The sequence below is a fragment of the Emiliania huxleyi genome (assembly GCF_000372725.1).
Source record: "Emiliania huxleyi CCMP1516 chromosome Unknown EMIHUscaffold_18, whole genome shotgun sequence".
NCBI classification, from domain to species: domain Eukaryota; phylum Haptophyta; order Isochrysidales; family Noelaerhabdaceae; genus Emiliania; species Emiliania huxleyi.
This window is the reverse complement of record NW_005200784.1, coordinates 380,114-394,091: the sequence shown is the minus strand read 5'-3', so window position 1 is coordinate 394,091 and position 13,978 is coordinate 380,114. Positions and strand designations below refer to the sequence as shown.

The 13,978-nt window shown below is 63.3% G+C and overlaps 4 protein-coding genes across 4 annotated transcripts; 3 read left to right on the top strand and 1 right to left on the bottom strand.

The window, feature by feature from the left end:
* Positions 1-2,821: 2,821 nt before the first annotated feature.
* EMIHUDRAFT_55357 (Dynamin-related protein-like protein) lies at positions 2,822-3,436 on the top strand (the record flags this gene model as incomplete). The annotated part of the gene is made up of 1 exon (XM_005783396.1): positions 2,822-3,436. A coding segment is annotated over one exon (615 nt), but the record flags the coding sequence as incomplete, so codon positions are not given.
* Positions 3,437-5,980: 2,544 nt separating this feature from the next.
* Positions 5,981-7,439, top strand: EMIHUDRAFT_203094 (hypothetical protein; the record flags this gene model as incomplete). Its single annotated transcript, XM_005783395.1, has 4 exons — positions 5,981-6,913; positions 7,032-7,147; positions 7,306-7,352; positions 7,429-7,439. The coding sequence occupies 4 exons, from the start codon at positions 5,981-5,983 to the stop codon at positions 7,437-7,439; spliced, it is 1,107 nt and encodes a 368-aa protein (XP_005783452.1).
* Positions 7,440-8,015: 576 nt separating this feature from the next.
* On the top strand, positions 8,016-9,597 carry EMIHUDRAFT_449633 (hypothetical protein). Its single transcript, XM_005783394.1, has 2 exons — positions 8,016-8,760; positions 9,245-9,597. Exons 1-2 carry the CDS (start codon positions 8,053-8,055, stop codon positions 9,398-9,400), a joined length of 864 nt encoding a protein of 287 aa, XP_005783451.1. The 5' UTR covers positions 8,016-8,052; the 3' UTR covers positions 9,401-9,597.
* A 134-nt stretch (positions 9,598-9,731) lies between these two features.
* Positions 9,732-12,168, bottom strand: EMIHUDRAFT_203092 (hypothetical protein; the record flags this gene model as incomplete). The annotated part of the gene is made up of 8 exons (XM_005783393.1): positions 9,732-9,782; positions 9,856-9,983; positions 10,116-10,138; positions 10,317-10,406; positions 10,485-10,535; positions 10,691-10,785; positions 11,527-11,583; positions 11,656-12,168. The coding sequence occupies 8 exons, from the start codon at positions 12,166-12,168 to the stop codon at positions 9,732-9,734; spliced, it is 1,008 nt and encodes a 335-aa protein (XP_005783450.1).
* Positions 12,169-13,978: the final 1,810 nt, after the last annotated feature.

Below are 13,978 nucleotides of genomic sequence, written 5' to 3'. Positions count from 1 at the left end.
TAGGTAGGTAGGTAGGGGAAACCCGGAGCGCGGAGCCAACCCTCGGAGAACCGTGTTTACTTTATGGCCCCTTCCCGGCGAATGCGCACCCCCCAGGGCTAGGGCTCTCTTGCCCGCAACCCGATACCGAGCATCTCTGCATCTGTGTGAGGTTACCAACTGCACTCCAAGAGTGCTCCAAGTGGTGTTCGTTTTTGTAGTTGTTCGTAATCACAAGATCACCACGTCACATCTCGCGCTCGGAACACCGACGAGCGACGTACACACTGAGGCGCCCGAGGGGACCCCGCAATTCCCTTTCCCCCTCGGAGGGGGCCGGACGAGGCGTACCCCGAGGGCCCCACTCTTTCCTTCGCATAGCGGCCACTCTTCGGATCGCTGGTCGAGCGACCCGGGGGATGCCCCGCGCGCCTGACCCAGGCGCGAAAACGAATCTGCGAGGCGCGGCCGCTCATGCGGCCCGATGGGGAGGAGCGGGGCAGACTACGGGGATCGGCTTCTTACACAGCCCTTCCCTGCAGCGAGCCCCCCCCCAACCCACCCGCGCTAGGTCGCGGGTTTGACGCATGGGGTCACTCCCGCGAAACTCGTGAACTAGCCGGGGCAGTCGGAGAAGGGGCAACTCCGTGCACTGACGGTCGGCCGTCAGAAACCACGCCTGCGTGGATCGCGTCACACCAACCCTCGCTACCCAACGCGGCCAAAGGATATCAACCTCGAGAACCTCGAGAACCGAGATGTACCCGTTCGAAACCTTCGCGCTTCGGCGGGTGGTGCAACGCGGTCAAGCGGCTGTTCTACCAGCCAGATGAATGAAGGACAAGGTGCGCAACAAGCTCTGCGCAACAAGCATACAAGCTCTCCAATCAAGCTGCAGCACGAGGACGAGGCGAGCTGGTCGACGGGGTCGTGGCTGTCGCTGCAGGCCCACCGAGCGCACGTCAGTCGCGCTGCAGCTCGCGGCGGCGGATGAGATTGCGACCGAGCTCACTCAGTCGGGCTCGCCGCGGCATTGGAGGACGCCACCGTCGCCTAGACTCCCTTGTACTCCCTTGCGTCACTAACTAACTACGTGCCTCCCCGCCCGTGTTTGTAGCCTGGCGTTTGTGCCCCGGTTGTGCCGCGTCCCGTGCCCCCGATTTCATTTTAATACACGTCACATCTTGATCTGCTAACATCAAACCTAAAACGTCACATCTCATCTACTCATAGCGGTGGTTGAGGCCGATTGCCTCAACTGTCAACCACGTGTTGAGGCCGATTGCCTCAACTGTCAACCACGTGGTTGACAGAGGCCTCAACCCTCAACCAAGTGGTTGACAGACCCCTTCAACCCCTCAACCACGCGGAATGGCTGTTCACACCCCCCGCGCAAGGTCTGAACACACATTCTCTGTGACGATTCATGTCGTCTTCTTTAGACGCCTGGATGCTGCATTTGACGCGCCGTTTTTACGAGTACTTGCTTCAGCTACGTGCGTGAATGGGAGGTGTGATGCAAAGCCCGGAGGAGCGCTGACAGCCATCGAAGGCCCCCACGGGGCGGTCCCGGCCGAGTCATGGCCGTCCGCGGACGCGGCCCTCCGTCTCCGGAGACATTACCGAACTCAAAACTGCTTTTACCAAAAGGCAGATACGAGCTCAGCTCAGTGAGATCTAGCAGCACATACCCTCACAGTATCCAGAATAGTAAAGTCTGACAAAGTCGGTCCGACCGCGCAGAGCGGTCTGGCTGTCTGCAGAGCTTCCGTCCGAGCCCTGAGAAATGTCGGAGGCATGTCGGCCCGCCATGAGCCATGTTCGCGATTTTGATGGCGTTGCCCTTATTGCACGTGAAACAGACCGCGCCGGCCACGCACCCTTGTTCCCGGAGGCCAACTCGAACAGGTTTGAGCAATGGCCGCCTTCCATGCTCGATATGCAGCAGGAGCTTAGTTGACCCTCCTCGAAGGCCGCCCTGCTCTCGGCATTGCGTTCGTTGCTGACTGATAGCACTGTCTGATCCAACCAGAAAGAGCCGTCCATGGTCCAAGAGCCGTCGAGCTACATGAGACCCAAGCAAGTCGTCGTGATGTACCAGAAAACGAAACTAGCGCCAAAATTGAGATCTCAGGATCAACATTAATTTCTCGCGCCTACTTTTGCTGCTTGAGACTCGCCAAATAGATCCTATGACCGTGTGCAACGTCAAGTCGTGAACCGCGACAAGACCATCGCGCCAAGCGCGACTCTGTTGCTTTTATGCGGCAGCATTCACCCGTGACTCTTGCCGTGGATGGTTAGTGACCGCAATACTACGCCGTGAACTGAGCTTCACCAGCCGTTTCTCTTCCTTCCCTTGCCTTCTCTTGCCGTCCGTTCTCTGTGCGCATTCCACTGCATGCGGCATCACACGCGTCTTCTGCCGGGCGCGCATCTGAACTCGTACCAGGTAGGCCATCGCTTTGCTGAAAGATCAGGCGCCTGAATGGCGACAGTGAGCGTCTCCTACTTATGGATTGCGCTCGAGGTACGAGGAGCGCAAGAGCGCGCCGCAGGCGAAGCGTTTTTTTGGCGGCAGGGGCTGTTCCAGTTTATCTTGTGATCACGCGCGAGCCTGTGAATAGGCCCTGGAGGCCTCAACCCCCAACTAAAGGGTTGACGGGGGGTCTCAACCGTCAACCAGATGGTTGAGGGGGGGCCTCAACCCTCAACCCCTCAACCACCCCTATGGGCAGAATCTCAAACGTGCACACATTTTACTTCGATCGGATGTCTCGCGTCGCGCGAGTCATTTGTCAAGGTCACGCTCGATATGCTGGCCACACTGACCAAGGCGCACGTTCGCCCGCTGATCGACCTAAACGACCAGGTCAACCAGCTCACCTCGCGAGAGAGCGAGATCAACTCGACGCGAATCGTTGTGCAGGGCGACCAAAGCCACGGCAAGTCGTCGCTCCTCGAGGCGCTGAGCGGCGTTGACCTGCCCCGCGGCGACGACATCAAAACGCGTGTACCACTGATCATGCAGCTTCGCAGCTGCGAGGATGCCGACCAGGAGCACGCTTTCATTTCACGCAAGGGGGCGGAGCCGGAACGGATCGCACTCTCAGAGGTGGCCGCCAAGGTGGACGAGTTCACAGAGGCAATTGCTGGCGGCTCCAAGGGCGTCAAGGATGAGCCGATCGAGCTCAAGGTCTTTCGCCGCGACCAGGACGATCTCACGCTCATTGATCTTCCGGGCATCACGCGGGTGGGGCGCGAGGGTCAAGGTGACGGCAAGCAGCTCGAGGCGCTCATCCTTGGAATGTGCAAGCGCTACAGCGCGCCACCCGAGTCGGTAATCCTCAACGTCGTCTCCGCCATGGTGGACTTCTCGACCAGCGCTAGCCTGCAGCTCTCGCAAGAGCTCGACCCTGAGGGCCGGCGCACGCTGCTCTGTGTCACCAAGAGTGAGCATGGCCTCTCTCTCAGTCATCCTCCCCCCTGTGCCCCTCCACCCTCCCCGGGAGCGCTTGCGGCCTTAACCGCCCACTGTCGCCGCTCTGCCCCTTCGCAGTTGATCAGCACAAGGAACCCGGCCTGGCCAAGAAGATCGACGTCTCCATTGAGTCGATGTGCATCCGGCCGGAGCATGTCTTCGTCGTGCGCAACCGCAAGCAGGAGGAGAACGACGCACACCTGCCTCTGTCGCGCGCACGAGAGCTCGAGACTGAATGCATCCGCTCCAATCTGGAGCTTGAGCGAGGCGCCGAAGCCACCGGCTACGGCCTGGGCGTGAGTGCACTCTCAGAGCAACTCGTGCGCATTCAGCTCGAGCGCATCATTGAGACACTTCCGGCAACCGCAAAGGCAATCCGGGCTCGGCTGTCGCAGCTAGAGCAGCGCGTCGCTCAGATCGGCCCGCCGCTGGAGGGCGAGCTTGCGTGCAGGCTGCTCGCCGCCAAGCTGGTCGACGAGACCCGAGAGCAGCTCGAGAAGGAGCGCGAGGGCAGGGTGTCACGCGCCGCTGGGCTGCAAACTGCCGAGGGCGAGGTCTTTGATATCAAACTCGAGGTGGACGACTGGGTGGCGTGCTGCAGCAAGAAGGCGAAGGGGTCCTTCGTCGCAAGCGAGCCGATTGAGCTGCCAGGCGGGATCTCCTGCACCCTGCATATCTACCCCAATGGCTGCGAGACGTCCACCAGCGGCTTCTGCGGCGCGGTCCTCATGTGCGACATGCCCGAGAAGACGAAGGTTGGTCTTGAGTTCTCGCTTGCGGTCTACCAGGGTGGCACGGTGAAGAAGAGGCTGGAATGCATCCACGATTTCAGCCAACCCGGCCAGGGCTGGGGATTCGAAAACTTCATTACAAGCGCCCAATACAAAGGCGCTCTTTCCTTCTATGCCTCGGTGTACGTGTCCTCCGTAGACGTGGACGATAAGCGAACGCTGTTCTGCGCCGCGCTCAACAAGCTCGATGAGCAACTTCGCGACAACATCGACAAGGCCCACCCCGCCCGCATGTTCTTTTCAAAGGAGTTCGGGCGCAAGCTGGAGATGGCGGCTAATTCACGCCGCGGCTCGTGCGGCATGCCAGGCTCGATCAACCAAGAGGTGCCGTTGGGCGTGCTGCACGACCTGCGCAAAAAGCTTCCGTCGATCGTCGAGCAGCACGTGACCGTCGCATCGACGGTGGCGAGCACTAAGCTGCAGTCCATCATTGACGCGGCAGTCGAGTTCAAAGCGCACCCGAGGCTCGTCCGGCTGATGCAAACGACGGCTGCGGGATTGGTCGAACAGCTGACGATCTCGGCCAGGCGCGAGTCAGAGCGCTTGATGCAGTACGAGGACGCCGAGGCGCACACGAGCAACCACTACTACATGGACATTGTGCAGCAGCTGCGGAAGGACATCCTGGCGGACAATGAGGCTAAGACCGTGTGGAGCAAGAAGCCCGCCTTTCTGGACGGCCTCGACTTTTCGAGCCTCAAGACGAAGTCCAACGCCGAGCAGGAGATCGTCGACCTGCAAATCAAGACGTTTGCCTACTGGAAAGTGATGAAGAAGCGGCTTGTCGACTACCTGCAGCTGGTAACACGCTACAACCTGTCGGCTCAGCTCATCGAGCAGCTCAAGCCTGCGCTCATGCGCGCCATTGCCGGTGAGGGCGACCTCGCGACGCTGATGGCGCCAGACGAGTCGCTAGCCCGCGAGCGCAGCTCGCTCTCCAAACGCATTGCCGATCTCAAGAAGGCGGACGCCCTCATCGAGCAGGCGGGGAACGACCGCATGTCCATGCAGTCTGATCTCGCCGAGCCAGAAGGGAAGCGCATGAAGGCCTCAAGTTGAGCTCACCTCGGTGCGCACCGATTTTGCTTTGTCCGTTCAAAGGGAAATCTACCCGCGCTGCGCGGGCTCCCTGTAGGGGGCGTCGCCCTTGTCACGACTGTAGTGTATTTGGTAGGGGAAGAAAGCGCGGGGAAGCTTAGCCTGCTTAGCAAGGAGTGTAAGTAACGCGTGATTGATAGTGTTGCAAGAACTAAGACGCCGCGCCGGACTTCCAAGCGTGCGGCCGCGCGGGCGGGCTCGTCGGCTCGATCGAACGCGCTCTCATGAATGCGCTCAGGCCTCAGCCTTCAATGTACCTTAGCACGCGAATTCTGTGCGTGCCTCTCGCTGCGCCACTGGCTCAGTTGAATGAGGCAGCACGCAGCAGCAGGCTGCTGCTGCCACACCAGTTCTTACTCGAGCGAGAATGGCCAACACCACTCTGTGCTGTGGGGGCTCACTCACAGGCCCACCCACCCACCACAGTCGGTGGACGACAGTGCACTACACCTGCTTGCGGAGCTACGCACAATGTGCGCTCGCGCAAGGGCATTGGATGAGTCCTACTGATGGACCTCGTTGCCGAGTCCGGCTGCGCGATTCGAAAATTGGAAAATTCTTCCTCTTGAGTGATTAGCTATCACACATCCCAACCCTGGAAGCAAAAACCCCGTAACGATTTTGCCGGGAAATGGGTGCGCGGTCCGCCTCGCCCCGCGCTCGAACTCACGGGTACGCCGATGTGCCGTTGCGACTGCTGCACTCGCTGCATACGCTTCACCAGCCGCTCGAGCGGGAGGGCTCCAGCTGCGCCTCGCTGTTGCCTCAGTCGCCGACGCCGCGGGAATCGCCGGTGCCGCTCGTGTCCCTGTATGAGACCAGGCACAAGCAGTGCAGCCGCCCCACGACACCACGCCCGCTGACGGCCGACAGCTCGGCGTGGGACGTTGCCGGTCGCGCCCGAACACCGCCGACTCCAGACACCCCTCGTGCCGTCAACCGGCTACGGGCAGAGTGCGAACGGCTCGCACTCGACCTGAGAGAGATCCGCGCCAGGCACGCGAGGGAGTCGATGCGGATGCAGCAGCTGATGAAACGGAAGCTGGCGGAGAGTGATGTGAACGTGCGCTGCCTCGCCCACGAGTTTGGGCGCAGCGAACGCGAGGCGACTCGCGAACGGTCCCACCACGAGCGCGTGCGCGACGCCGTCAACTCAGAGTTAAGAGTGGCAAAGGGGCAGCTGGCGCAGGCTGCGGAGGTGCAGCGCGAAGCTCTGTCCGAGAGCGAGGGCGAGTGCGCGGCGCAGAGGGCGACAATAGCGGCCCAAAAGAGAGAGATCCGCGCGCTGAGCCTAAAGCTCCAGAGGAGCGAGGCCATGCGGGAGGCGCAAGCCGCGGCGCTGCAAGAGGCGGTGGCGTCGTCGGCCGGTTGGAGGGACGCGGAGAAGGAGTGGGCGGCGAGGCTGGCGACGGCAGAGACAGAAGCGGCGGCAAGGATTGGGATGCTAAAGGCGGAGCTCGGCGCCGCGTGCGAGCGCGAGGGCGCGCTGCATGTCGCGTGCCGCACGCTCGCGGCGGACGTGCACGAGGCGCGGGAGAGCTCGTTGCGACTTTGGAGCGGCCAGGTCGCGGCGTCGGACCTCGGCCATGTCGCATCTGTAGGTGGAGGAGTTTTTTGCGCGCGGGGAGCAGCGTTTCCGGCGGCAGCTCGAGAAGATGCGACGCACTTCCCTCGGCCGGCAGGTGGCAGTGCTGCCGAACCGGAAAGAGGAGACAACCGTGAGGCTGCAGCGGCGGGAGCGGGAGGCGTTTGGCAGCGGGCGGAGGGGGTGGTCCTACACAGAGCCGCGGGGCTCGAGGTGCGAGATTGGTGAGGCACAGCTGCATCACATGCGCTCTTTGAGGTCGGACCTAGCTCGTACACCACGGTGAGAGCAGCGTTATTTTGAAATTCTTTCCACACATGTGTTTAAAATAAATAAATAAATAAATAAATAAAACGGAGATGGGTAAACAGGCACAGAGTGTTTGAGTTTCGTTGCAAAAATCTTTTTTTCGTGAGCAGTGGGTTGCTGTGTGCGAGCCCGAAAGTAAACGTTCTTTTATCTAAGCGCCTCACCGTCGGACGCCGTCCTCGCAGGAGTCGCTTAGGCGGCTCCCGTGGGGAGTACCTCTGTGTTAGTGGATAGTGCCAGTGCGCGCCAGTAGATAAGAGAGCAGGCATCTCCAGGAGATATGGGCACGACGCACGAACACAGCGCCACTCCCCCCCGGCCAAAAAGCAAAATTCTTTTTGGTGTACCTGTGTTAGTGCCACAGCGCGCGGCCCTGTGCTTTGGTCAGCTTTCTCTTTTGTTAGTGCCAGTGCGCGCCAGTCCCGTGCCTAGTGTTGTGAGCTCTCGAATTCTCTTTTGCGTAAAAATCTCTTTTGTAGGAGAGGGGTCCTCCCGTCCGAGAGCGACTCGAATCGGCGAGAGACTGCGACGAGAGATAGGAAGAGGCAGACGCCCAAGGGTGGGCGACGGCTAGCACCACACTCCTCTCCTTAAAATCCCTGTGTGGCGGCGTGCCGTCCTCCCGCTCCCCTCCCTCCCTTGAGTTGTCTGCTTCTTTCTGTTTCTTTTCGAGAGCGACTCGTGGCACATGCGATGAGGCGCAGCCCCGCCCGTAAGCCGCGTATCGATTCGCTCTTTCCGTGAAAAAGAAAACAAGAATGTCGTAGCACCGGCGCCGCGGCCGAGTGTTCAGCAAGCCCCATCGAGACATGAGCAGCACCCGAGAGGGCGTGCTGATGGTCACCGGCCTCGAGGTGCTGGCGGTCGGGTACTGGGCCACCTCGCTCGACGACTGGCCCGCGAGCCCCGCGATGCGAGGCCTGACGATCCTCCTCCTCTGCGCAAACGCGTCCCTCAGCTTTGCCGCCGTCCGCTTCCGCAGCGAGCGCGCCGCGCTCGCAGCACTCGCCGCATACGCTGCGCTCCTGGCGTGCCTCGTGGCGGATTTTGGCGTCTCGCACCCGAACTCGGGCTGCGGCGCGGGGTCGGGCGGGGACGACACGGAGCTCGGCAAGCTGCTCGCCCAGCTGCTCTGGACGGTCGACGCCTGCCTGCTCATGTCGATCCTCGGATGGGTGACGATTGGGATCGGCTTCGCGTCGGCGGGCTGGGTCGGGCTCCTGCTGCTCGGCTTCTGGCGGCTGCTCCGTCAGGCGGGCGAGAACGACCGGGAGGTGGAGCGCGCAATCGCCTCCCTGCCGACCGTGCTCTTTCGTGGCAAGCACACGCCTCTCCCGCTGCTCGAGGGCCGAGAGCCGGCCGAGGCGACGTCGTGCGCTATCTGCCTGGGCGACTTTGAGCCGGGAGAGGAGCTCCGCATCCTCCCTTGCGTCCACCTCTACCACCGCGCTTGCATCGACGAGTGGATCCGGCGAAAGGGCCTCGCCGCAAAGTGCCCGCTCTGCAACCGCAAGCTGGTCGCGCGCCGCCGCGCCGCCGGCGAGCCCCACGAGCCACACAGGCTGTCGGGCAACAGAGGCGCGTCCGTGACGACGTGCCGGACGTGCCCCGTCCGTAGGCGCGTCCGGCGAGGAGGCGGCGGAGGCGGAGGAGGCGGAGGCGGAGGCGGAGGCGGAGGCGGGCGGCATGGAGGGGCAGGGGCGGGCCGCCGGGGAGGGCGGGGAGGAGGGCGGGGAGGAGGGCGGGGGCGGGCCGGACTCCGAGGCGGGGCAGCGAGAAGGGCGGGGAGGGGGGCGGAGGGGTGGGGCGGCCGTGGCTCGCTCTGCCGCGGCGGGCGCAGAGGGGGCGGCCGAGGGGGCGGCCGAGGGGGTGGCCGAGGGGGCGGGCGAGGCGGCGGAGGGCGGCGTGGCGCGTGGCGGCACGGGAGGGGCGCGGGCTGACGATGCGCAGCTGGAGCCACTGCTAGCGCCACCGAGCGCCGCTTGCCGTGTGTGTGATGAGGCCGCCTCCTCTTCCTCCTCCAGCATGACGCTGCCGCTGCAGGCCGTGGGTGCGCCCGACTCGCCAGGCGCGGAGGCGGAGCTGGCGCCGTCGGAGGACACGTCCTCCCTCGCCACGCGGCTGCTCTCGGGCCAGCCGTCGGACCAGCGCGACTGAAGGGAGCGCGGGGGTTGCGGCTTGCGCGCGCGCGGCCGGTGACATGGGTCATCGACGCGGGGGTTTTCGCTCTGTTCGTCTAGCGACACCCCCGATGCGATCGTTGTGATGTGTGCGCGGGTGTTTAGGCTCCGAACTCGCAAAGTGTGACTGTGAGTGTGTCATCATGTTCATGATCATGTACCGTGTACCACTGCACACAGGACTGACCTCTATATGTGTATCTCTTCTGCAGTGCGAAATCTGAAAAAGAAAAGCACGTTTCAAAAAAATCGCCGAAACAGAGGGCCCTCGAGCCTCGTTGCGCGCTTGAGCGCGACACACACGTGTATCAAAACGGTCTCGGCCAGAAATGCTGAATCAAATTGTCCGGGTCGCCGTCCTCCGCCCCGGCTTCCATCCCCAGAAACGCCTCGCCTGCGGGAGTGGACACGGGCTGGGGGAGGGGAATGGACCGGCAGCGACAGGGTCGGGATTGGGAACGACGTCGGCGTGTGTCGCGCGCCGTCGGTGCCGCCCTCCAGCGGGTTGCAGCATGGCGTCTTTGGGCTGTAGCGGCCGTGCTCGGCGCCGACGAGCGCGCCTGTGGCGGCAGGTGGGGGGGAGTGTTTGCGATGCAGCGCTCGATGGCGGGAATGCGGCGGCGGGCGGGCGGTGCGTGGCCAGCGCGCCAAAGTCGCGTCCCGCCATGAGGATCGGGACGGGGTTGCCAGACGAGCCGCCGAGGTAGGCGGCAACCTCCGGACGCGTGGTGGGGGAGGGGAGGGAGGGGGTGAGAGTAGCGCCCGCGTCCTCCGAGCAGCAGGACCAGTCCGAGCCGGGTGATGAGGCGGCGACGAGGTCACATCTCGGTCTCATCTCGGTCTCATCTCGGCCTCCTCTCGGCTGTCTCTCGGGGACCTCCGAGTAGGACGACCAGCCCGAGCCGAGGATGAGGCGGGTGCGCGCGAGGTTGAGCATGTCGACGAGGGCGTACAGCGTCCCCTCGCAGTCGCGAAAGTCGCACCTATGCGCATAGGCTCCTCTCGACCTCTTGAGCATGGGCAGCGATCTGCTGCTGCTCTCGCAGTGGCGAGGGGCGCACCGCTCGCTCGCACACTCGCGGCGCGTGACGAGGATGCGGTTGGGGAAACGCCTGCGCGTGGCCCATGCTGTGAAACAACGCTCCTCACACAGCGGCGCGACGAAAGAGAGTGCGGCTGGGGAGAGCTCCGCGGTGTTGACCGCGGTGCCGGCCGCGCGCCGAGGCGGCGGCTGCGGGCGGGCGGGTGTGTGTGGGAGGCTGTGCACTTGAGTAAGCTCGCATAGGCCTCCTCCGAGTCTGCGGCGAGGTAGAAGCGGAGAGGCTGCTGCGAGAGGCCGCCCGAGGTGCGGGTGAGGGAGTGCTGCCGCATGAGCGAGGTGATGCGCGGCACGAAGTTGGACCAGTGCGCCGCCTGCGCCGCGGGGCGGAGGGGCGGTGTGGGCGGAGGGGCGGTGTGGGCGGAGGGGCGGTGTGGGCGGAGGGGCGGTGTGGGCGGAGGGGCGGTGTGGGCGGAGGGGCGGTGTGGGCGGAGGGGCGGTGTGGGCGGAGGGGCGGTGTGGGCGGAGGGGCGGTGTGGGCGGAGGTGCGGTGGCGGTGTGGGCCCGCCTTTCTCCACGCGAGCAGCTTGGACGTCCCCTTGCGCCCGTACTCCTTCTCTGCAGCGGCGATCGCCTCGTTGCCCGTGGTGGAGGAGAAAGTCCTCGAATCGCGGGGCGCGTCGAAGACGTTTCGGATGTGGAGCCCGACCTATCCGCAGACGCGCGCGTGCAGACGGGGAGCCTGGCCTGCGCCAGGAAGGGGCGGCGCGAGAGGTGGCAGCCGCAGGGGAGAGGCCGCAGGGGAGTGTGGCCGGCGGCGCCGCGGTGCCGCGGCGTGCTTGTGGTGCGGGAGGGGCCGACCCGGTGTGGCGGAGTGGGCGTGTGGCGGAGTGGGTGTGTGGCTGGCCGTGTGGGTGTGTGGTGGAGTGTGGTGGAGTGTGGTGGTGTGGTGGAGTGTGGTGGAGTGTGGTGGAGTGTGGTGCGGCGTGGGCGGGCGTCGGGTGTGGCGTCGGCGCCATGGTCTTGTCTGCAATCAGCTGGCGAGCGACGCGAGCGGCGGGGACGAGGCGCTGGATCTGCTGCTGCGCGTGCGTCCACTTGCCGTGCGCGTGGTTCATCACCTGCCCACACCGACGCGTGTGAAGACGCGCCGCCCGCAGCCGGTCGGTCTCGCCGGCAGCGGGGCGCGTCACAAAGGCAGACTTGAAGTAGAGGTGCCTCCGCGGGTCGGGGATGATGGGCGCGTCCTTGACGGCGCCCGGCTCGGGGCGCATGTAGTTGTACCGCTGGAAGTGGCGCGGGTCGGTCAGGTTGGCGAGCGGGATCTCCTCCTCGAGGAGCGTGAAGGGCAGCGGCTGCGCAAACAGCCGCCGGAAGCTGCAGTTGCAGTGCAGGTCAGACACCCACACGAGGAGCAGCGGCCGGTCGAGCGTCGCCGCCACCGCCATGGCTGACGCGAGCGCACGCAGCCGATTGCCCAGCCCGTTCTTGGCATCAACGATGACGTACCTCTCGCGCGAGTCTCGCAGCATCTGCAGCGCCGCCACCCACCCCGGGTCCCGAGAGGCACTGCCCGCGCCCGCCGCGGTCGCAGTCGCCGTCGGAGACAGAGAGCTCACGTGCTGCCGCCTCCGCAGCGCAGTCGGAAGCAGCCTGAGAGAGAGCGCTGAGGCCTGCGACCACAGCTGCAGTACGACCGAGCACATGAGCAGCACGACCACCACGCACCGCCACCCGCCTTTCGGCATCCGGCACCGCGCTCGTCGGGGAGGAGTTGGTGGGGCAGCAGCACACAACGAGGAGCAGGGGCGAGGCTGCCGAGACTGCCGAACACCTGACCCCCGCAAGCGGCGCGAAGCGAGGACAAAAAGGCGTTCACAAGCGTCTTCCCTGGGGTCGCCTCGTGAATAAACGAGTATAAAGAAGGGCGCTTGGGTCTAAATTTAGTGCGGTGTGAAGTGTTTATCTACTGCCTCTTTAGTGCACTTTAGCGCGAATTTAGCGCGAATTTAGCACAACTTTAGCGCGAATTTAGCACAACTTTAGCGAAAATTTAGCACAACTTTAGCGCAAATTTAGCGCGAGTTCACTGCGACTTTACATCCAAATTTAGCGAGGTTTAGTGCGTCTTTAGTCCAGCCGCGCAGTAGGATCCAGCCGCAGCCCCTCGCTGGGCCTCCCTCCCCCTCTCCCCCTGCAGTTCCCTGCCCACTCGCAAAAGTTCCCCGTCCCATCCCCCAACCGAGCGAAGGTTCTTCAGCTGAAATCAGCCTCCAAGGTGCTTTCCGGGCTGCTTGCTTCTCCGGGCCCGCCGAGCGGCAAAACGTTTGCCGGAGCGGGGCGTGACCCGCGTGAACATAACGACTTTACTGCGATGGCAGAGACGGCCGAGCAGACGATGGTGGCGCTGCCGTGGCAGCAGGGAGAGGCGAGGGGCACGCTCAACCTGCCGGCGTCGACCAAGGTGGAGCGACCTCAAGCTGTGCCTCAACGCGAGCGACTGTGCCGCGGTGATGTTTGACACGGTCATCATCGAGGTGAGGAAGGGCGGCTCTGTCCTCAAGCGCAAGCTCGACACGCAGGAGCAGGACGCGGTTGTCGACCCGTCGTGGACATCCTCTCCGAGCCGCCCGCCAAGGAGCCTCCGCCCGAGCCTCTCACGGAGGTGCGCGTCTACACCCTCCCTCTTGTGGTGCATTCTTGGCAGCCAAGGAGCAAAGCACGCGGCCCTGGCTAGATGTGGTGTGGCCGGGAAGCCGTGCTAAAGATGCGTGCCCGCACTAAAGATGCGGGACCCACACTAAATGTACTGCAGCTGCCCGCACCTAAAGTGAACTAAATGTGGCGCTAAATTGGAGATAAAACACACTAAATATGTGCTAAATATGTGCTAAATAGGTGCTAAATATGTGCTAAATATGTGCTAAATATGTGCTAAATATGTGCTAAATATGTGCTAAATATGTGCTAAATTCGCGCACTACACACGCACTACACACGCACTCGAACACACACTAAATAGCGCACTAAACTATCACTAAAGTTCATTCACACGCACTAAATTTAGACCCAAGCGCCCTTCTATAAAGAGCGGTGAGTTTTTATCCTGTCTGTTCTCGAGGTGGATATCCTTTGGCCGCGTTGGGTAGCGAGGATTGGGATTGTAGGATTGGTGTAACCCGAGCCACGTTTTTTCTTGCATTTTTGCTCCCGGCTAGGGGAGCAAGCAAGCCCACTCAACCCCAAGTACTCACCATTCTTACAGTGGTGTAGCTTGTGCAGAGGCTGCAGCCTCTGCTGGGGCGGAATGCGCGGGGTTTTCGGCGCGATGCCCTCGGCGAGTACACGCTACTGCTGTGCCGCAAGCTCTCCTGCGCGCGCGTGACGTGTGGGACGCGTGCGCTGCGCTCAAACGTCGCGATTTGGCGATAGGCGTTCGAGCCGGCGCACAGCGGATAGGTGCGCCGCGCAGGGGGGGTCGGAGGGGTGCGAGAGGGGGCGTGGGTCGGGCGCGCA